The 22,703-nt window shown below is 39.2% G+C and overlaps 1 protein-coding gene across 1 annotated transcript in view; it reads right to left on the bottom strand.

Annotated features, from left to right (window-relative positions):
• Positions 1 to 4,455: 4,455 nt before the first annotated feature.
• WNT7A (Wnt family member 7A) overlaps positions 4,456 to 22,703 on the bottom strand; it is a 40,616-nt gene continuing 22,368 nt past the window's right edge. Inside the window, exon 4 of the mRNA XM_056337933.1 lies at positions 4,456 to 8,839. Coding sequence (XP_056193908.1) covers positions 8,360 to 8,839 — 480 coding nt within the window. The 3' untranslated portion in view covers positions 4,456 to 8,359. The remainder of the gene's footprint in view (positions 8,840 to 22,703) is intronic.

Here is a 22,703-nt window from a genome sequence, read left to right as displayed (position 1 = left end):
ACTCCTGCCCAAACAAGTCATCAAAATGACAACTTTGGTGTGTAGTCATTAATTAAGATTTGTGTATCACCTTATCTCATCTTGTTATTATATAAACCAACGTTATGTTATAAATACTAAAAATTCCTCAGCCCCTCACCATTGTCTTTCTCAAGGAGGAAGCGCAGCTAGGATGTGCTGAGGCACTGACAGTTTGCCAGCTTCCTTTTAGGCTTTGATTGATTTTGCACTTTCATCCAAGCTGGTCTGGCCTAAATAAACACAATATATATTCTGGGATGGATTTTTCTTTACTGTTTAATCTGAATTCAGCTCATGTGGCTTGCAACTAAAGATGGGCAAGCGTCAAAATATTCTGACAGGTACCCAAGCTGAGTACAAAAGGAGAGACAGAAGCAGATAAACTGCCTTTCGAACTTCTCAGAAAGGCTTTATTCCATTTATTTATTTTTTTTAAGCTTCTATTCTAACTCATGATTTGTACTTAGTTGGGACAACTCATTGACCCGAGTGAGTCACCTCACATCCCCCTCTCTTGGTGTCGGGAAATACGACGTGGTTTAGCACTGTCCTATTAAACACTTTCCATTAGAATACTTGCTAACTTTTTTATATGCTTTTGGTGATGAAGCATCACAGCAACTTGCCCCCTGCTTTGTGGAGACCCTCAGACTTTGCACTGAGTTTCAGCTTGCCAGAGGCTATTTGTTCACTCTGAGGAGCTGCTGTCCACATCTTCTGACTTAAAAAGCCTCCTCTCCGCTACCTCCTTTGCCTCACATCGTTGTTAATCATTTGACTTAAGGAGACAAAACATGAGACCAGGTTTCTATGATTTCCCTGATGCATGACTCATACTTAATGTGGAGACTATATTAATTACTGTGTGCTTAGCATTTAATGAGGTTGAGAAGGAGTCTCCTCACTTCAGCTATGCAGAGCACGCGGTGAAACTACTACATGCAGCAAATACATTTCCATAACACTTAAATTTGAATATGTATTTTATAAAAGGAGGCAAAGCAATCATTGCTTGAGTTCCTTAAAACAGGATGGCAAAAGCTGGGAAATCTGGGCCATAGTCCTAATTTTTTCACAGACCTCCTTTGTGCCCACTGGCCAACCCTCGTGTGCTTTGTGCCTCCTGATTTCCTGTCTGTTTGTGGGGATAATAGCGGCTGACTGAGGCCAGGCTCAGCGCAGAGCATTTGTACAACTTGACACCACAGCATTATAGAAGGCCAAAAGGAATTATCCTGATTTTTTTTAATATATCAAAAAAAAATTTCTTTGTGATAAAGTATGTATCTTCATCTTGTGTGATGGCATTATGGTCTAACACTACTACCTGCACTTTATCTCCTCTGTCCTCCGTTAACTTCTTTCTCAACTTGCCAGGTATTTAATATCCTCTTTAGTTTAAAACAGTTCAGATCAAATTTTAATCATTTCAAAAATAAGCTATTTTTTTGCACAGATGTGATGCCCACGGTGTATATTTCCATAAACCCATGTGCAAAAGAAGAGTTGCTTGGAAAGAAATTAAGAAACAGCTCACAAAACAGGTTTCTCGCTGATTCAAGGGTTTGGATGTTTGGATTTAGCTTGAGCCAAATGAAATAGTCCTAGGAGCTGTGTAACAACTAGGCAGGCTTATCTTTGGCTAAAATCTGTCCCTTTAGCCAAGCCTTTTCTGTGTTTCCTGGTAGACGCTATAGTGTACCTTCCATGCATTGAGTTTTTCAGGGGTTTTCCTCCTTTTCTTTGGAAAGGGCTTCACCCTGTCTGTAATAGGCCATAGTTTCTGCATCTTTCAGGTTTCTTTATCTGTTCCTAGTTAGACCCGTTCTTGTCTGACAAACTGCTTTTCTCTAACCATGTGAAAAAGCAGTTTGATGGAGTTTGGTAGAAATTGCTTTTCTTCAAGATGCTGTTGCCATCACTTGGAGAATCAGTATGCTCCAGAGCTGAGAATGAGTCAAAGTATGTGACAGCAAAATATAACCCTTGGGACGATACCAGAGACCTGTCAAATGGATTTTGATTTCATTTATTTTGTAAGCTCTATGTGTCCAAAAAATACTTGGGGGTGGGGGCGTTGTCATCAAAATGCTAAGGGTGTTGTGGTGTTTATGGCCTCTTACTGTATAAATAATAAAAGGATTTCAGGATAAAAAGAGAAATGGCATAAAGGATCCAGGAGGCAATCTGCCAAAGTAATTTGTAAGATATCAATAGTTAAAGCAGTATTTGCTGACATCGTGTGAGTGAAGCAAACTCAATAACATTGAGAGAATAAGAAAAACTAGTAACTGGGAAAAGGTTGTGAACAGCAAGGAAATGTGATTAACTGATAATGTTAAGCACTATCTGTGGTAGAGTTCATGTGAAGTCCCATTTAAATTCATGAGTCTGTCTGATGAAGAAAAAACAAAATAGACAGCACTATGTCTTCACAGGTTTTTGCTACGATTTCTTATGCAAGTCTAGCTGATTAAAGAACACCTTGTCTAGTCTACCCCCTCTAACTTTGTTTTTAAAAAACATCAGTACAGCTTTCTCAATAATATTGAAAAGGTGAGTTAGGTGGACGCAGTGCATTAGATGACTGGAGTAATTCTGTATTTCTTATACTGGTCTGAAAAATTAAAGGTAAGCTGTGAGAGGATGAATGTTTTTTTTCGTGTTGAGCATCCTCCTCCTGTACTGTATCGTAGCCCCACATACAGACCAAAAATAAGACAAGAGAGCCATCAGTGACTGGGAATGGATCAGAGAGCTTATTAACACTCCATGGAGAGTTAAAACTCCAAGTGTTTAGAAAGAATAAAACAAGCAGCATATACATGCTGCAGACAGGCATGCCGGTGAAAACGGGAAAGCGAAGCACTGCAATAACAAAGTTGTACGTAATGTCTTGTTCCCAAGATAAACCCCTTTGCATTCTTACAAATCAGAGGTGCAGAGAGTTTTCTGTGCTGGTAGTACTGGGTTTGTGGTGGACTGCTAGTGAATTGTTTGTACTGGCCATCATAAAATCAGCTGTGGATCTGGTATGAGTTATACAACATTTGTTTTGGGAGTGTAGGGAAAGGATGAAATCTAGCATAGGAAGCACAGAAACTAGAGTTAAACTTTCTGTGCTGGGAGAGTTTGGCTGTGTGTTAATAATCATAGGTAAGTGGTGCAATTTTGATACCATCCTCTTTACCTCATTTTTGGGGTTTTTTTTTGTGCACAAACAGTTCTGGAAACATTTCCTTAAGGTAAATATAATCTCGCCTTCTCCCAGAGATATCAAGACTCTTTACAAAGCAAGCATTTTTCCTAGCAAGGGCGTGATGCAGTAACTTTGCTAACAAAAATACAAGATCAAGGTAAGGAATGATATGAACCTGAGAGCACCAGTAGTAAATACACTGTGCTACACTTAAAAGTGAGGCTTCTCCAGAACTTCCTTCTGACCTCTCAATTGCAAATTACATGATATGTGCTACTGATGACTCCATGAATATGTAATAACAACAAAATGGAAATATCAGTAAATTCATAAAACTCCAAAGCATCAAAAGAAGCCTTTAAGATTTTATAGCAACACATCAGGGCAAGAGAATCACAAATTTGTGGTATCTTTCTTCAAATACCTGGAGCCTTTCAGATCCAAATACATCTCTTCATCATTTTGACTTAATCATATGTTATTAATTGTTTGTTTCCAGAGGAAGGATTCCTTTAATTTTTGTTGAGGATTAAAATGCCCACCATTGAGGAATTACTGGTGTGATTTTGACCAGGACATGAATTGGGTTAGCAAATTAGGTCACTTACTATGGTAAACTCTCCAAGATAATGATGAATTAAGGGGAAATGTTTTGGAATCTAGACGAGCTTCGTCATCGAAAGTTCTGCTGTGTGTATAAAATTCTTGTACTTCGTTCAATTTTGGACAGTTTTGGAACATTCAAGCCTGACTCAGACTGTACCACTGTTGGTTGACAGCAACAGGCCAGCTCTGGCCAGCACTGTCTGGGTCTGTCAGTCACCGAGAATGCAGTTGGGTCCTACCAACAACAGAGCTGGAGAACTTGTTCTGTTGACTTCTTGAGGTTACAAGCTGGGGGCAGGGGGCTGTACTCATTAATACATTAATTTTGGACACTCGGTGTGTATTTCCTGATATCTGCTATAATGATAAATGTAAAGATGTCAGAAATACTTATGCTGTATCTCAATTTCGATATGTGCACACTGACAGCAGCCTGCAATGTTTCTGTACTCAACAAATTGATTTTTAAGTGTGGTCAGTTAAAAACAGTTTTGTAATCCACAGGATAGTTCATTAAGAGCCTTGTGTAATATCATATGTGTCCATTATTTTCCTTTTCTAAGCCACTATGTACCCTTACAATGACTTTACCAAATGAGCCACTTAAGATTTCATTTTAAGGATCTTTTCAGTTTAATTATCGCTGTTGAAAGACATATCTCCATTAGGTTTATGCATACATGGCAAAGAAAACTTAATCATTGACTGATTCATGTTTTATGTAGGTACTCCGAGTATTCAAGCTAACTTTATTGACGTTAGTTGTCCTTTTACAAAGGCCGAGAGGTAAAATCCTTAAAATTGCTTAGGAATCCCAAGGCAGAACTGCTTCATTTCCACGAATTGGGGTTCTGCTTTCAATTGAAGAAGTGAGATTTCATAAATAATAGCTTCCCAACTTGCAGTTATGCTTGTTCTCTTATGCTTCCTACTCCTCTTACCCTACCTGCTTCTTGAATGTATGTTTTCTTTAAAACTCTCAGCTACGTTATTAGTGTGGACAGCAATCCAGCGCTTCCCTCGGTTAGCGGAGATGAAAAGATGTATTTTCTTTTGAGAGCTGTATTGTTCTGCACTTGTGTGCATTTCACTCCCATTGTGTGGTTCTTCACCAAGTAAAAACAGAGCTCTTCTATCCCTGAGGACAAAGAACAAACTGTTGTCGGGGGGAGGAATATCTACAAAATCGTAAATCTTTCTCCTTCTCCTGTTTATTCTTCATGCCATTCAAGCCCATTTAACGAATGACCAATTAACTCCAGACTCATGGCAGATTCTGATGGGCCAGATTTTTGCTATCTAAGATGACACAGCCAGATTTCCACATACTTTCAGGCTGAATGCAGCGTTTGGTTTTCCTTGTGCTTTGATTGATAGTTCCCAAACTATTATTCCAGTTATAAAACAAATTGACATTCTAATTAATGCACGGATTATCAGCAATATGGTAAAATATAGGGAAAATGTGTACCACATTCATTTCATTGTGCATCCAGTTCTTTATTATTGTGAGTAAAACTGTTTAAAGATATTTGTCCTTCAGTCAGTAATCTGCTAGCTGTACATTGCACATCACTGCATACTGAAAAATACAGGAAGCAGGAGGTTTAGAGATTACTTTTCTATAGTAGAAACATGCTGCAAAAGTAATAATTTGTAAAATAATCAGTGAAGAAAACACACTTTTGACTATGATATGGTAACTGCTAAGTACAAAAAAAAAAAAAGAACAAACTGGAGGTGGGGTGAGGTGGAGATTGCGATATTAAATGTTAGGGCTGAACAGTGTTGTAACTAATATCCATAGCATATGTACTTGCATTTTATGTCTTATCAATTCTTGATGTGTAGAATTTAGAACTAAAATCAGTGACTCAATTACTCCCCCAAAATTGCTTTTATATTGCTTTATATTGACAAGTCATAAGTTTGAAAGTAAATTATGTTAATAATTTTAGTTTGGTATCCCATGCTGGTGTATGAATTGTATAAAAATTCTGTTTTGTGTTAAGTGGCATGTCTGCAAAGAAGCTGTACATTTAACTCTAATTATACATTGCTAGGATCAGGTACTGCATGGGCTTGTGTTCTTAAATAAATAATTTATTTACAAGAAGTGAGTTTAAAGAAACCCACCGTGACTCCTCCAGACAAGTTCTAAAAGGTTAGGTTGTTATAGTGAAACTTTGCAACATCTTTTGTGATACTTCTGTTTACTTTCTCAAAAAACTTTCTCTGTTTTCGCAGGCTTGGGTGGGAGTTTTGACTCAGAAAGATCAAGGGACACAAGATGCACTTGTATCTTCTGCTCCTTGTAATACTTGCTGTTATCAAGGGGGCCGTTGCCTTTAATGATGCCCTTCTTAGCTGCATGAAAGGTACAACATAGTGTAGCCTGGAAGTAGGGAAGGATCTGGTCTGTCCTAGACAGAACATGCAATATAGTACTGGGCCATGTTTCTTACCCAATGGAAAACAACATTAAAATTAGATTATTTTTTTTGCCAGTCACCAATGAGTCAAGCAGAATTATTCCAAAAACGGGGGAATGTTTACCATTCAAATATCTGAAGAACTTAGTGATAAAAAGGAAATACTGTAAAGGGAACACCAAATGGCTTATCTGGGCTCTGAAAAACAAGGGAGTAGTCTTTAAATTTGCCTAGTTTTTCTGGATTTTTGAGCTCTGGCCTTTGGGGGGCAAAGAATAGTGTAAATGCCAAAAAGAGTTGGACAAAAAGTAAGCTTTGTATCCTATCTATGAGAATCAGACGATGTGTGTCATGCTAGTTTTTACAGTCATAGTCTACAGTCTTCCACTGATTAAAATCAAATTTGACAGTAACACAATATAGAGGTTTAACTGACAGCACACACAGCACATTTGCTAGTCATAACGCCACAGTTTAATGACTGACGCATGTGGGAAGCTAATTCGGATTTCTTTTTTCTTGAATGGGATAAATGAGCATCCAGTTAATACCAATCATGAATTCAAGCCATGTGACAGAATTGATGCTACATACCCTGTTCTTGTTTTGCATATTCTGCAAATTAAGCTGCAGGAAAAGAGCCAGTTTGTACACACATCCGGAGAGAAAGTTCATTCTGCTTTCTGACACATCCACCAATTGCAGCTGAATATATCCAGCTTGCTGCTGTTGTGTCCACAAACTAATTACCCTTTCTCTGTTAAATAGCCTAAAAATTACAAATTGTATGCCTGTTTTGAGAAAAAGTACAGGTTGAACAAGCAGACGTAGTATAAATAAAATATTTATATAAAAATAGTCTCTTACAAAATATACTCTCTTATCCTATGGTTGATTTTTTCCAAAAGATGGAAGTTTGTCTGGATTTTCTTATTCTTAGACATATTCCAAACAGGATTTTATTAATGTTTCTTTCTTTAATTGAAAAAAAAAAAAAAAAAAACCCAAAGAAAAAAAAACAACAAAAACCCACAAACAAAAACTGGCAAAGATTTGCAACCCCTACCACTTGACTTTTGTTCCAGACAACTAGCAGCAAACAGGAGAAAACAAACAAACAAACAAAAAACCAACCCAAAAACAACAGTGTGTGTTTGTGTATGTACATATATATAAAGATGCCAGCTTTTGTACTTAAACATGTACTGTAGAAGATATCCTGCAAGTCCAACTAATAGAAATACCCTAGTTAAGAATAATATACACAGCTCCAGTTTTTCCTTGCTGTTTCTACAAAATTATTCCACAAAGAAAGCCAGCTATCTACTTTAATTGCAGAATAGGTTCAAAAATGTTGGTAGAGTTCTTTTTAATTAAATAAATTAATATTAGTTTTATCTGAATAAATTGTTAAATATTGCTATTATTATGCCCAAGTGTCCCAAATCCCTGTGCTAAAATCTGCAGCACACACACACACACGAAAAAGGCAGATAAAGCAGTGTCTACAGAAACCTTCAACAGTTCTACTCGCTGTAGCAAATGGTACAAAGTGGAAGGATGGGCAAGACCAGCAGAAGCTTTTCACAAGTGTAGAAGCCTAAATCGGTGTCATCCACACACTCATGTGGGCAATTCACAATGAGGCACTGTCCATCCCATCCTGTGCAAAGCCCTTTTTTGAGGATTCCTCCCCTACGCCTCCCTGCTCCTTATACACTGAAGTTTTTTTACCATCTTTTTTTCCAAACCAAGAGTTAGCTGCCACGCTCAGAGATTTTTCCCTGGTGGGTGTCTCTTCACAAAGCAGTCAATGCTTCTTGCTCTAGAGGGGCAGATTAAATGAGATTATATTTTTCTGTTTTGTGTGTCAGGTGGCTCAGAGTGGGGTTTGTTTGTTTTTGTTACTTGGCTGACTTTCATAAGAGTCTGAAATGTGTATCCACATAAGCAATGAGACATGAGAAGAAAAAGAGAGGGCTCCATTCATCAGCATTTCTTCTGGGAGAGCAGGTCTTTCCTACAGTCTTGTGTAGGTACGTTGAGTGCATGTGCAAATGTATTCATGGCCAGGGACATGTCAGCCTGCCCAGCCACGTACTCACTTACAGGTATATACTTCTGTTCTTTCACTGCATGTGTTACATTTAACATAGCAGCACCAATGAAATTTGCAGTTGCACTGCCACACTCTCGAGTACTGGTGTGTATTGTAACCGCGACCACAGCACATCAGATCGCAGCCATTGGACTGCTGCGCTGTCTTGTTGCACATCCTTCCCTGCGTTCCCACGCTGCCGGTGACAGGGTCCTCTTCACAATAATTGGGAGATTTTTCTATGTACACTAAATCTGTATCCATGGGTTTGCGATAGGAAAGTGGCTTCTTTATTTTGAGGAAGGTTGGACGCTTGTTGCGACTTGCCCTCACCGGTTCGACTTGAACAGCTTCGTTGTATTTGTCCTTGAGGATGTAGCCCAGCTCCCGGAATTTAGGCAGAGTTGTCCAGCATGTTTTAGTGGTACAGGATCCTGAGACCCCATGGCACTTGCACTCTAACTTCATGTTTTCTTCCAAAATCTGTATTTGGAAGAACAAAGAAAGATGCATTAATACAAGCCAGAGTCTCTGCAAAATAACTGCAGTTATTTGATGCATATGGAATGACAGCCAAGGGTGGCCTTGCTCTCCAGCATGAGTTGCCACCAGGCACAGGCCGTGCTCCCACCAAAGCTGTGGGTTTTGCCTGTACAGTGACACCGTTGTCCCAGTTAGCAAATGCTCAGTAGTCTCAGCTGAGTTCTGCCTCCAAAGCTGATTCCCCATTTGCACTTGGAAGCAGGGAAGATAACTTTGTCCAATTTCACAGCCCATGGACCAAAGGTAAAATGGGACCCTCCTTAACCACAGCTTTTCTTCACTTTCATTTGCAATGGGATTGTACAGTGCTTCAGATTTGTCTGTCACAATTTTTGGCATATGGCAGTGAAATTAGAAACTGGCATAAAATCACACCTTTACATGAAATACCACATGCAGAGTGCTTTGAAAGTTTAACAATAGGTACAAGAACTTGATTTTTGTAAACAGAGGTTTAAAACCAAACTGCATTTCAGTTCTTGCACCTGAAAATGACATAAGCTGGTGCAAGATATGAACAAGCAGATAAACTCTGTCAATGCTTATCCTCCTCTTGGTCTCATGTTAATCATCAGTGTAGAGCAGATGATCATTTATTCAACATCTGTTCTAAATGTTGCAAGTTAATACTCCAGTCTGGAAATTTAAGTATTATTTTAATATACCATAGTCAAGTTCTTTGCACTTTCTAGAGGGTTGGAAATGTTTTTCCTCCTTTCACATGAATAATGGAGCATGCAAAATGCCCCAGCTACCTTGCAAGAACACTAGGTGTGTCTTAGAGCATAAAGGGTTAGAGTGAAAATGAGGAACTGGTTTCATGTTTTGTTATCAATTGTTCTCAAAAACTTTCTACCTTCTTAATACTGTGCAAGTGTCTCAAACACCTCAACATCATGGCTTGCTCCATCCTGTCTCATGTCCTCTTCTTTGTAGGTATCTCTCGTGCTTATGCCTGAGTTGTTACTACTTTCCATTTGAAGATAAGCTTCATCTTCTTATCTACCTTCATATTCCTTGAAACTCTATCCTTATATCTTTTCCCTCCTGCAGCTTGTTTACCAACCCAGTCTTTGCCAAATAAAACTGGAGACCAGCTTAGTCCCTACTGTCTGTCCTGAGACCTATAACTGACTTCACTTAGCAGCTACATTGAGTTCATGCTAGAAAATATACCTAATTCCAGCAATTAATTCCCCACTGGCCTTTGCTTGAAAGAGACCATAATAATTTTGATGATTAAATTCTGCCTAACCTGACATACTAGCAGTGGAAAGCCCAGTCAGAGAGATTATCTGGGTTCAAGGAGTGGCCACAAAGTTTTTTCCCCTGAGAAACCCCAGATGATCCATGCAGCTCCGAATCTGGGCAGCCTAGAAGGCTGGAGGGAGGTCAGTGATACGGAAAATCGAATTAACCCTTTGTTATGATCCCCATCTTCAGATGTGGACATGTGGAAAGCTGACCATGCAGATACGGTCGCTGGCTGCTGCTGAAGGTGGCAGCCTACATTGCACGACCCACATCCAGCTCGAAGGCTAGGCATGTCATGCTGGGACTTCCAGTCTAAGATCCCAGCATAAACTGGGGCTGGCAAGAAAAAAGAGCACATCTTAAGTTGTGCAGCCAGCAGATCCTAAGTAGTGCACTAACACTGGTGAGCATAGCTCCATCCTGTCCTTGGCAGCCTTAAAACAAGTAATTTAAAGGCTGCACGTATTAGCTCATTATTCTCATACCTGTTGGTCTTGAGGCTGTTCCCGTGTCACCTAGGCACAGTAATTGCTGTTGCCTAATCTTAGGGTAGCTTGCAGCTGCTTCTTTACTCGTTGTTCCTCTGCCTCTTTTCAATGAAGACTGGAATTTCACAGGCATTAAAATAGCTGTATTTTTATTTCAGTCTATGAGTGAAGTGTCAGCCCGTGTGGTCTGAAGACAGGATTGAAACCCCTGGGAAGCGCAGGTTCGAGATCTTGACAGATGTGAACTTAGCGTATATTAGGTCAGATGTTCTTCTACTGTTTTTAAATTAGTTGTTCATGCAAACTGTCTAATGACTGCCCTAAAACTCAGATGTGAGAACCTTTTAAATTCAGATCTACATCTTAACTTGCAGTTCTGCTCAGGCTTTGGCTTACATTTTGCATTATCTTGTTATCTTGAGTTTCTCTCTCAGCCACTGCATACTTCTTTTATTGCTCACTCATTCATAAGGTAGTACACATAGAAGATAGATGAGGAGACAGAAAAGGAGTTCTAGCACAGAAACCGGAAAAATAACATAAATTCTTTCAGCCTCATTTGTACCTTTTTAAAAGCTCTCTTTTTTTAATTTGAAACTAGCCAGGGATACATTTCTCAGCCCTAATTCGATCACTACTCTTGTTCATGTGGCTGGCCTTGTATCCTGGTACAATGTTCAAACTTGCAACAAAATATTTCTAACTCACCTGCCATCAGGATCAGCCAAATTGACTTGAAACATTAATACAAAATACATCATGTGTCATCTATCCAGGTAGGGCTTTTTTCCTGAAGTGTAGTTAAATAGCCTAAATTGCTTTTTGGTTTATTTCATTAATATCCCATTTACAGCCAGCAATCTCTGAGAGAATGAGTAGTTCCATTGGAAAGAGCTGAGCAAGCATCTGGAGCAGTTCAGCAACCAGGCAGCCTTGTGTCACGTGTTGGTCTCCTGCTCCGGGTGACACAATGCCAACCAGAATAAGCTTCTGCTTTTCTGGTCTCAGCTAAGGTTGGGCACGAGCGGTTAGGATAAAAAAAAAGTCTGGTTTTGTCTGAATACGAGAAGATTGAGCAATACTAGTTGAGCCCAGGTGCTAGGGGTCCTTCTTAGATGACCAAAAATGCTTGGAGGTGTATGGGAGGAGGCAGAAGGATGAGAAAGTGTTTTGTCTTTTAATGCTATGCCACATCTATTGTTCTCTCTCTCTTTTTGGGGGGGATTGGGTGTTTTTTGTTTGCATATATATATATATATATAAAAGTTCCTAAGATTTGCTGGCTAGCCTTCCCTTTTCTCTATGCACTTGGTGGGGGTGAGTTTCCAATACGCTGTGCCAAAATGGCTCCAACACATCTGCCTAATTTAGGTTCCCTGTACTCTGCAATTTCACTTTCCCTTCCAGTCCTGCCTTTTCTAACCCTCTCTACCTTTGGCTCACAAACCCTTTTGTTGGTTCTGTTCTTATGTGTATATCCTCCTCACTGGTGCTGCCTTTCAATCCGGTGTTTTGCAAATTCAGCCAGAGGTGAATTGACACTACAGCCTTTAGAAAATAGGCTACATGTAACGTGAACCATCTATCCTCAGCAAAAGTAAAAGCCTGCAATGGTGATTTGATAGTTTTATTGTACTGTGATATCAGGTGCTTGGCCTATTTGTTTTGCATTAAAATATGTGGACAGTGGTATTTTAATACCATTACATTATTCTAGTAGCCTCTGATAAATCAGTGCCTTTATAAATTCAAGATTGGAGTTGAAAAGAGAAGGAAGAAAATAAAATAGGGGATTCTTTGGGTAGGGACAAGAGGCCTTGGTCTTTCCCTTTGTTTCCATTAGCCAAAAGAAGCTCTCTACCCCTTAAAAACTTGGTCTGTGTTAAAAACAGAAAGTGTTCTTCACTTTTCAAGATCAGAGTTTGTTTCTTTGAAGGTATTAGCCAGCAGGTCACACTTTTTACATTAGATTAAAACTTTATATATATTATAGGCTGACTTTTCCTAAAACATAAGAGTCTGAAGGGCACAAAATGTAAATCCTAGATCCTCTGTTTCTCACCAAATGACCATACCCAACTCCGTCAGCCATGGAAAGTAAATCTGTATGCACCAGTGAATGCTCTGAACTGGATTAAATGCGAACAAAGAGCTGGAGTTCTTTTAGCTTTGTCCACTTTTTCTTTGAGCTCCTACAGTAAACTGTCAGTACTTGTTTTACTCTCTCCCCCTTGCCATTAGCCTCTGGGAAATAGTTTGTGTGAAGAGAACTTGCGCTGGCGCTCTCTATTGATGTTATCTCCAGATATAGTAGCTTTGGGCACTGCCATTAGGAACTTAACATGTTTTTTCTTCACCTCCAGTTTTGCAGAGAATGCATAGGGTGCGTCATGTGAGGGTGGCAAGCTGTAGCTCTGGAGAACCCTGCAGCCCGGGAGCTGCATGGGCTGGTACCAGCACCATGGTCCTGCAGTGGGCAGGGTGGCTGGGGGCTGGCTGAGCCAATGGTCCTGCTTTTCACTGAAACCAGCAGAAAGTGCTGGCTGGTGTGACTTGGTGCTGGAGTGGCATATGCTTACGGGTGCTGTCACTGCTGCCCTGCAGCCGCTCGGAAAGGCTGAGGTACCACACAGCCCTGGGTTTGGCCACCAGAACTCTAAAGCACTTGATGTCAAAGCTGTCCTGAAGGACTTACAGCATGAAATACAGTGACCGTCGCACATCCAGTGCATTCTCCTTCACCAACAGGATTCCCATGGAAACTGAGTCCTGCCTCACAGTCAGCACCATCGTGCCTAAGGCCAGGGACCCTTTATGCTTCATCAGAAATAACTCAGACTCCAGTCTACATGTGAAGCAGATGTAATTAGTGAGACAACAGACACTGATTTCTACCCCACCAAGGCCATAATCTTCCCTAATTTTGTCTGACATCAGATCATCTAGGTCAGGAAATACCTGTCTCCTACCAGTGCCTGCACACATACCTTCACTGTAGGTCAAAGAAAACACAACTGTTGGCAAAAAAACCTGTGCCTTTTTCACTCCAGAGAAGAACACGGCAGGGCTTGGAGAGTGGTCACAACATTTCTGTGGGCTGGGGAGGCCAATGGACAGATGCAAACCTGCCCCTTTCAGTTTATGGCAGATGGGGAGCTACGATTTATATTACTTTCAGAGGCAACTATAGCTATAAGACAAAGCTCGTCAAATTTCAGGAATGATGTAGAGGTATGTTTTTTGCTTTTGAAGAAGGATTCATTGAGCACAAATATTGTTTTAAGCTAACACAATAAAGCTACATCATATTACTCTTTCAACAAACTTACTTGAGAACCAAATCATATCTACAGCAACTGGCAATGAGGTCTAGAGTGAGACTAGGCACTGAAAAGGGCAGTGGATGTGTATGTAAGATTGATTTGACAAGCAGTAAAAGGACTATGTCTAGATAAAATGACTAGAAAATAACTCTGCCACTTGTTTTATTCAAGTGTGACAGCAATCTGGATGCTACTGTTTAAGTAACTTGTAGGACTGCCTTAACACTAGAGCTCTGAAAGTAGAAATAATACTTGGTGCTTTTTGACTGGGAAGCAAAAATAAGCATGAGAGAGCATAAAAGAAGAAACATCGCTGTTGAAGACAAATCCTATGAAATCATCAAGAAATGTGAGAAACAGCATGAGAAAAAAGTACCCAAATGTAAGTTTAAAGTTAGCAAAGGCATATTTAAACAGAAAAGATTATTTCCCATCAGTGGATGTTCACTATATTAATAGAGCTGTTGTAAAATGTGTTGTGTAGAAACATATTTTGCACTGATACCCTATGGCAATCTAACTAACTGTGGATGAGTTTGGAACTGATTGTGTCCCATATTAAGAGTGACTCATTCCAGACAGCCTTTCTATTTCTGTTGAACATATTATGAAGCCCTTATTAAGCACAGCCAAAAGATATTTTTTGTCACATTTTTGATTAGTAAATCTGTGCAAAACAATAATATCTGAAGTCAGTATCAAATTCAATACACTGAACACTGTGAGCCATGACTATCCCAGAAATACTACTGCGCTAGCAGGTTGAACCATTTTTCTCACTACGTGCAATTTTTTGTTTCAAATTAAAAAGTGACTGGGAAATCACCACAGCATGTGACCTACATCAATCAAAACACCATTGCATTTTCCTTGGAATAGGTGTCTAAAGAAAATCAGGCAACATGCTGGTCTGAGGACTAATTATGAAGACAGCCCAGAGACTGCTGATAAATGACATAATGCTAGAAGCATCACAGATGGGTGGTATTTCTGAATGCCACCATACACCTTCAATAATGGATATCCTATTTTAAAGAGCAGAAACACTTCTTTGCAGATTCTAACTCATGATAAGCTTAAAAATGAAGACTTCAGAAATTTTGCATTTTCATAAGTTTAACCTTTTGCGTACTGTTTCTGACTTTTTGCTGTCACAACAAAGCAGGAGGTTCCTTACGTATCTTATGTGAATTTTATAGTTTCATAATTACTTTTGTGCTTTCTGCCCTGGGATGTTAGTTGCCCTTTCATTTGGCTATATAAAAAAGTTGACTATATGCAGCAATTATTTTCTAAATGCAGCTTCTATTTCCACAATATACCAAACAAGTAAAGAAAAAACTATTAGTCTTTCTGGATGGTCACAGTACTCGTGCTGTGTTCTCTTTCCCTGGGTAAGTTGTATCGCTTAAATTAGAGGACAGAAGACCTAGTACCCTTCGTTAAATGACTAGTACTGTGCAGAATAGCAAGTGAACACAGAAGTCAGAGAGCAAGGCCAGTAAAAGCTGAGAGGCATGCAGCCACAAATATTTTTCTCCTGCATATTTTTCTTAAACTTCTGATAACCTTCATGACTTGCCACGTACTAAATAAATTTATCACCACTTCTGGGACCAAAAATGAAAGAGCAGTAGAAAATAAATGTGATGGGATTTCATAATTGGGGTTTTTTAAAATTTAAAATTGTTATTTTTAAAAAATAGTTGGACTTAGAATAAACGGACATAATTTTTTTTAGAAACAGAGATTTAATGGGACAGATTCTCACACAACCTAATAATGCTCTTCTTAAATTAAACCACAAGGCATGGCCCTTGCCTTTTTTCAAACTGTAGGAAGTCATACATGAAATAAAATAAGGTGTCATAATACTTCAGTTTTCTGTCACTGAGGAGTCCTTCTAGGAGAACACCTTATCTCCCGCTGTAGCTGCTCCTAGGATAAACTTCTTCCAAAACCCTCTCAGTTTTGCAAAAGTAACTATGAACGTGTATTCCACGTATGTAGCTCAGAGTCTGTATCTAGCTTGCTCATTCCCCAATATTTTTTCTCTGACAGATCTGCAAAACTAATCATGGCCTGTGAAAGTCAAATAAGGTTCTTAAGTTTTTATTTATCTTCATCAAGATACTGCTTGCAGAGATAGTGGGCATGATGTGGCAACACCTGATGTTAATAGCTCAGCAAAATCTGATACGGATTCGAGAGGAATGATATAAGCAGAAATCCACATTGCCACATCAGGCAGTCCCCCCTCGGAGCAGGTCTGATGCCAGGTATTCTCTTCTCCCTCACCCTCTCCCTTTTCCATCATATCTGATAACAGCTGCGAGCTAGTCTGTGGGATTCCTTGCCTTTTTACGTCTCTCATGAACACATTCCAGTTTTCCCCAGAAAGAAAGAACCTGCACCCTTTTTCTCTCTCTCTCTCTCTGGTCATCAAAATGTAAATCGAAACCATTAATTCACCTACTGGAACCATGAGCTTCAGGTTGAGTTTTGCATACTCTTAAGGGATGTGGTGGATGACAGAGTTTTCTGTGTAATATCAAATGCAAAACCTTCTTTCCCACCCTTCCTCCTGTTGGCAGCAAGTCCTGCTAGAAAAGTTTTTCTCAACTACGAATTACGAATTACGAATTACGAATAATGCTTAGGCAAGTTTTATATCAAGAAATATACTGAAAGTAGCATGTTCCTACCGTCTGTGGGCAAACAGACTGTGAGATGGGGGGGTCCAGGTGTGACACTTTCTGTTTTCTCAGTTGCTAATGACAAAAGCTCAGTAGCTGAAAATTGGCTTGAGAGTCTATTGAGGGGTTGCTGCTGTGATGGCTTCTGGGTACCTCTGTCTGCAAGACTGGACTGACTTGCATTTTGGTTTCGTGGGTTCTAAAGGAACTGGGATTGTTTAGTATGGGGAGGAGGAGGCTCAGGGGGGACCTTATCGCTCTCTACAACTACCTGAAAGGAGGCTGTAGGCAGGGGATGTTGGGCTCTTCTCCCAGACAACAAGTGACAGGACAAGAGGAAACGGCCTCCAGCTGCATCAGGGGAGGTTTAGATTGGGTATTAGGAAAATTAGATTGGATATTAGGAAAAATGTCTTCCCTGAAAGGGTGGTCAAGCATTGGAACAGCCTGCCTGGGGAGGTGGTGGAATCACCATCCCTGGATGCATTTAAAAAACTTGTCCATGTGGTGCTCAGGAACATGGTTCAGTGGTGGGCTCGGCAGTGCTGGGTCATCAGTCGGACTTGATGATCTCAAAGGTCTTTTCCAACCTAAATGAGTCTATGATTCTGTGACCTTTCTATTCAAAAGCAAGGCAAATATTTTAACAGAAAAAATGGAAATGATTTGAAAACCTAACTGTCAATGTGTTTGATAAAATACTTCTTTTTAAAAAATAACTCTTGGGAGACCCATTATCACCTAGATTAGACTGGATGAATGCAGTGCCAAGTAAGTGTCATCACACAGGAAGTTTAAAGATTAGTCATAAAAAGGAACTTGGAAAAAACACTCCTGAAAAAAATATGGTTTCTTTTAATGTGCATTCACCCACTATTATCGGTATATAGGTGAATTTTCTTAAAGGCATTCAACACGTTATTTTATATTCCACATTTGTTTGAGTGAAAGTGTGATTTTCTAGCCCCTTATGAAATGGGATTGTGAGATTAAGGGAAAGTTTATCCAGGATCGTTATTTGCTGCTGTCCAAGCAAAACCAACACTGTGGCTATGATGGATTTTAGCTTGTGAGATACTGAATAGTCTTTTTGTCTGGCCTACCTGATACAATGAAGCTAAAATAGACTGGAAAGGAGGATGGAGTTACAGAATTACAGATAGAGGTTTTGGTTATATTATGTAGTTCACCTTCCTATCACTACATAACCTTCCTACAGTAGGCATCTTCCTCTCCAAAAAGATACTGGATATCATGCTCATGCCAGAAGTGAATAAAAGATGATGATCAAGGAGTTTTGAAAATGAAGAAACAACATGGTGTTCACTGGCGCTAAGACAGTTTACAAAGAAAATGAGGCAGCAATTTGCCTGGATTTGGACGTGTTACCAACATAACATTTCTTCTTAGGTTGTATCTACCTTCCTTACAATCTGGTCACAAATTAAAAATAACTCCAAAATACTGATACTTCTAAAACTGGCCTCTCTAAAATAGTGATCTGTGAGGTATTTTGCCATGTATTAAAAAGATGACAAATGTCCATTGTTAAAAATGCCATTTTCTCTAATCCCTACTTCAGTCTAGCAGCTCAGTCCTGCAGTCAATGTATAGATCAGAATAATGAAGTCAATTAAATCTTAACTGAGTGATGTCTGCCGACCCTGACCTCTTTGAAGTCAATATAATTCTTCTAGCATCCTACGTCCAGTGTGTCTGTTTTTAGTTTTGGTCTTGGGACAGTGATCTTCATCCATACTCTGGGCTTCTAAATGTCAATGCATCAAGCTGTCATTAAAATGCAGGACAGACTGGATTTTTTAAAAAAAGAAAGTAATTGTGCTTATAGTTTATATTTTAGCACGCTATTTCTGAAGAAATTGGAAGTACTCCCAGATAAGATGAACTAAACTTATTTACACTCTTCAGTTTAGGAACAAAATGAGTTAAAGTCTTGGGGGGTTATTCAGGCAGGGGAGTCATTGCTGCCCATCACTTTGAGCAATGTCCTGGAGCCTGAGTCATTCTTCATATAAAAAAATGTAGGGAAAACAGGAAATTACGCAGCTGGAATTCATCCTCATCACAGCTAATGTACACAGAGAGAGGAACGGTAAGGGCTGACTCATTCCCACTAAACTTCATCTTCCATGTAACTCTCCCCACTGGTAGTGAAGCACCCAAATGAAGTGGTGCTGGCATTGTATAGTAAAGAAATGGGAGCAACCAGGTAGAGCATTTTGACAAATGCTTAAGCTGTCAAGAGAAAAGTTTCCAAAGAGTGATAGAAACCAAAAGAACAGTCTTACTTGTTCCAGACAACTAATCAGAAAACACCTCTTGTGCTAAACTAATAAAGCCAGGTACTGGCAGGAGTATTAGTTGCAAAATAATCACTTCATATTGCTTCCAAACATTTTTAACCAATAGCCACACACAGTTAATTATAGGTTCATTTAGTTGCATACCAAAGTATGAGAGTTAACCCTTAGGTGCTCAGCAAATAACACAATGCAAGGCATATTTCTCATGCTGAAATACTTACATAAATTTTAGTTCTCCAAGTCAGCAGTTTTTAGGAAACAAGGGATGGTTTTCCTTTCTATCAAGCTTTTCAGGTGATTTCAAGGTGATTCTATGTTAGCTTTCAGTACCGCCTTTATAAAAATGCAATATTTCCTAGCTTAACTTCTTCATCAACTCCTTTGGTCTAGACAGAAGCAAGAGGTATCTTCAAGTTTGATTCACAAAGTGACATCTTTATGATTCAATCCTAATGCCTAACATACTGTTCACAACTTGGTAAATGACGCTGGAGCCATACCCATTGCCCACTCTGCCCACCTACTGTCTATTCAGCAGGAAGGTGCACCTGAGCTGTCTCAAACTCAGTTCCATTCCCTTCAGTCACACTATTCTGCAGGGATAACATGACCTAGACTGTGGCAGAGGCTTCAAGCCCACTGCCAAGGATGGTTGTACCCTGGGTGGGATATCACCCTGCTGGCACATCAAGCACCAGCTGCTTGGGAAAGTGATAGCTATTCTTGTCATTTTAAAAGAAATTTCTCATTACTACTCCATCTAATCAGCATGAAATTATTCTAGTTATCATAAGGCAAAAATCTGATCACAATAGCACACTGTGTTTTTATGAACATATTTCCACACACATTGTGTTTACAATTCAAAATATTTGCATTATTATAAAGTAACATGATCTTGGTGTTAATTGTAATATTCTTGTGAGAACAATTCCTTTCTTCCACAAGGAAGTCTTTCAAATTAAGTTTTATACATAAGTGTTTTCCCCCTCCAGTTGCAGCTGGGACAATAGGTCCACACTTCCATATTTTCAAATAGCTTCCACTTATCAGAGATAAGATCCTACCAGCAGAGCCTATCTCTGTAGCCTCGCGGCTGCCAAGATCAGCATGCCCGTATCCAAGCCAAGAATTTTAACAAGGATCTTCTGGCCTGTTGTCAATGAAAATTTCCTCCTATACTGAAGAAAGTGGAATTTCCTAAATTTATGCATAATGCCTAGTGCAATCTAAGCAAACCTCTTTGGCTTTCTGTCTTTCTTACCTGGCTTATTAGATTTTCTCCTTTTCATTCTAACAGGTATTTTAAGCAATAGTTGAAGCTTTGGTCTTACAGGTGAGCAATCACATATTAAGAGAAATTTGCTTTTAAGGTTTACCGTATTGATGCAGGTAATTCCCCTCGGTCAGCTCACCCTCCAGACCAGAAATAGCTGTCAATTCTTCTTGATAGATCTACCTGTTTACTACTTATGGATTAGTTGAGTAGCAGCATCCAGCAATACCATGAATAGTTCCTCTTTATAAGCCATGTATAAATGAGTCTTGATATTAAGACTGATATTTTGAACAAAGGATTAACCAGTTGCTCTAGGTCTTTAGTTCAGAAGGTCATAGGATGCCTGTAACAACACCTTCTAAGCATCAGTTTCACCAGTATATAAACCCGTCAATAAAAGAAGCCATGCACATCTGTAGCACATTTAATGTATTAATCAGATATTATTTTTCTAAATCTCTCTTGAAGGGAAACCTTAATATACAAGTATAGCTTTGTTGAATAGAATTACCAAAAAATCTTAATGCTAAAGTATTCCTTAGCATGATTATTTAAATCCATAATTTTCTGGAAAATATTTTAAGACTTTGATTATACCTTTTAGTCTAAATTTTCTCCAGCTATAGCAAGGCAGACTTCTCAGGTTGATTTCCTCAGAAAACAAAGCAGAAGTACTCACTTGATGTCTGGCTCCCTTCTGCCTTCCTATCTTCTCATGTCCCACTGGTAATGGCTGCACCTTTTTAGTAATTTCCACCAAATATGAGAAAGTTTTGAAGAAACTTCTGTGAAATAAAGACCACAGGGAGGATACATACTCCAGATGGTAGTGTGAACGCTAGCGTTGTTAGATCCCAGGCAGTTCACAGAGAGTTTGCCATCACCTGTAAGACATGCTTTTGCAGAAAAGCATCTCCACCATTTCATTGTTTATGTTTCCTGGAGCTTTTCTTTTTTAACCAAGGTCTTAATCCAAGCCTTTTGGACACATTTTCTTGACTCCTTATTTAACTTCTTTATTTACATGTTATTGTGCCATCTCAATAGTTAATTGTTTTATGACTGCAGGATTTATATACCCTGTATATAAAAGATAACAGTATGTGCTATGACTCAATTGAAACCTCTTGTGGGAATAGCCCTGTAAGAGAAGAGTGGCCTTATATTTAGTATAAGTTCTAGTATGCTTAAGGCAGGGCTAGTTTCCTTAGGGTAGGCCACCAGCTGATACTACCAAGAGACCCTATTACTAGAGCACTAGCAATACATGTTGCCTTAGATCTGATTTGGAGTCTGTGAATATTGACGCTTTCCTTCTGTTTGTCCCAGAGGACCAAATGTGGATCATCAGGTGCAGCTCACTTTTAGGTACCAGCAAGCTGAGGGGTCATTTCAATAACCAGCTCTAATGCAAATTAACACTAGTCCCTTTTGACACTAATTGGGCATGCAGAGCCAAGCATCCTCTGTGCAATTACCTGAAACCCTTATCCTTTAATAGATCCGTTCTACATTCTTCCAGTACCAAAACAGGCCTTGTTTGTGTACTTGTACTATAAGGTTGTTCTTAATTTCATCGATTTTTTAATTGTTTACTGCAAAATACCTGGAAATTCTTTCCTTTAAAGCAAAAGTTTGTTCTATTTGTACAGCAAATTTTAGCAATTATTGCTTTTGGTAACTGTTCAGGGCTTCGTGACTCCAGAGTTTTCTGCCAACAAGTGTCTAATTAAGCATTTAAACCAAACTTTAGTGTAACTTTCACCTTTACCAAAACCTCTGTTACGTATTGTTCCTACTTAGCCCAGGTGACTGATTTCATGTTACTGACTCATCCTTGCAAGGATCTTGGAAATGTTCCTGGAGATACTTTCAGCTCAGACAATACAGGTCTGGGTTGTAACTGCAGAAGATTCCAGTTTCTGTGCCCATTGATACAGCATGGTAGCAGAGATTCAACCGCACAAGCCTAAAGTTACATGATGAATGTATATACCTCATCAGAGATGTCATGAATGAGTGCTCGGTGCACTGCTCAGTGCAAGATCTCCAACATAATTCAGCGTAAACTTTGTGTAGTATAAATGCTGCCTACTTGTGTATTGAAAATGTTCTCAGTGAATAGCCTGGCCTAAGCATTAGTTTCCTGCTAACTTGGCCAATACCTGTCTTCTGTTGGATTTTGATGAAATTGCTAGAATATGGAGACAGAAGTGTCTAGTTTTATGCAAGGAAATGAGTCTTACATTTGGAAACCTAAATTTGAAGTGTGACGGATGTCATCTGGGGAATACAGGAGAAGCAGAACTGTGCTCATCAGCTCTTTCTGAAAATTTTGCAACAACATAGACCTACATTTAGGTATGAAGCTCACAAATTTTGGATTCTGATTTAATTTCTCAATAAATCATCATAAAGAGCAGATTAATAGAAATAATAC

This window comes from Falco biarmicus, chromosome 4 (genome assembly GCF_023638135.1).
Source record: "Falco biarmicus isolate bFalBia1 chromosome 4, bFalBia1.pri, whole genome shotgun sequence".
Classification (NCBI taxonomy): domain Eukaryota; kingdom Metazoa; phylum Chordata; class Aves; order Falconiformes; family Falconidae; genus Falco; species Falco biarmicus.
The sequence above is the reverse complement of the archived record's forward strand: the minus strand, read 5'-3'. Positions and strand labels throughout refer to the sequence as shown.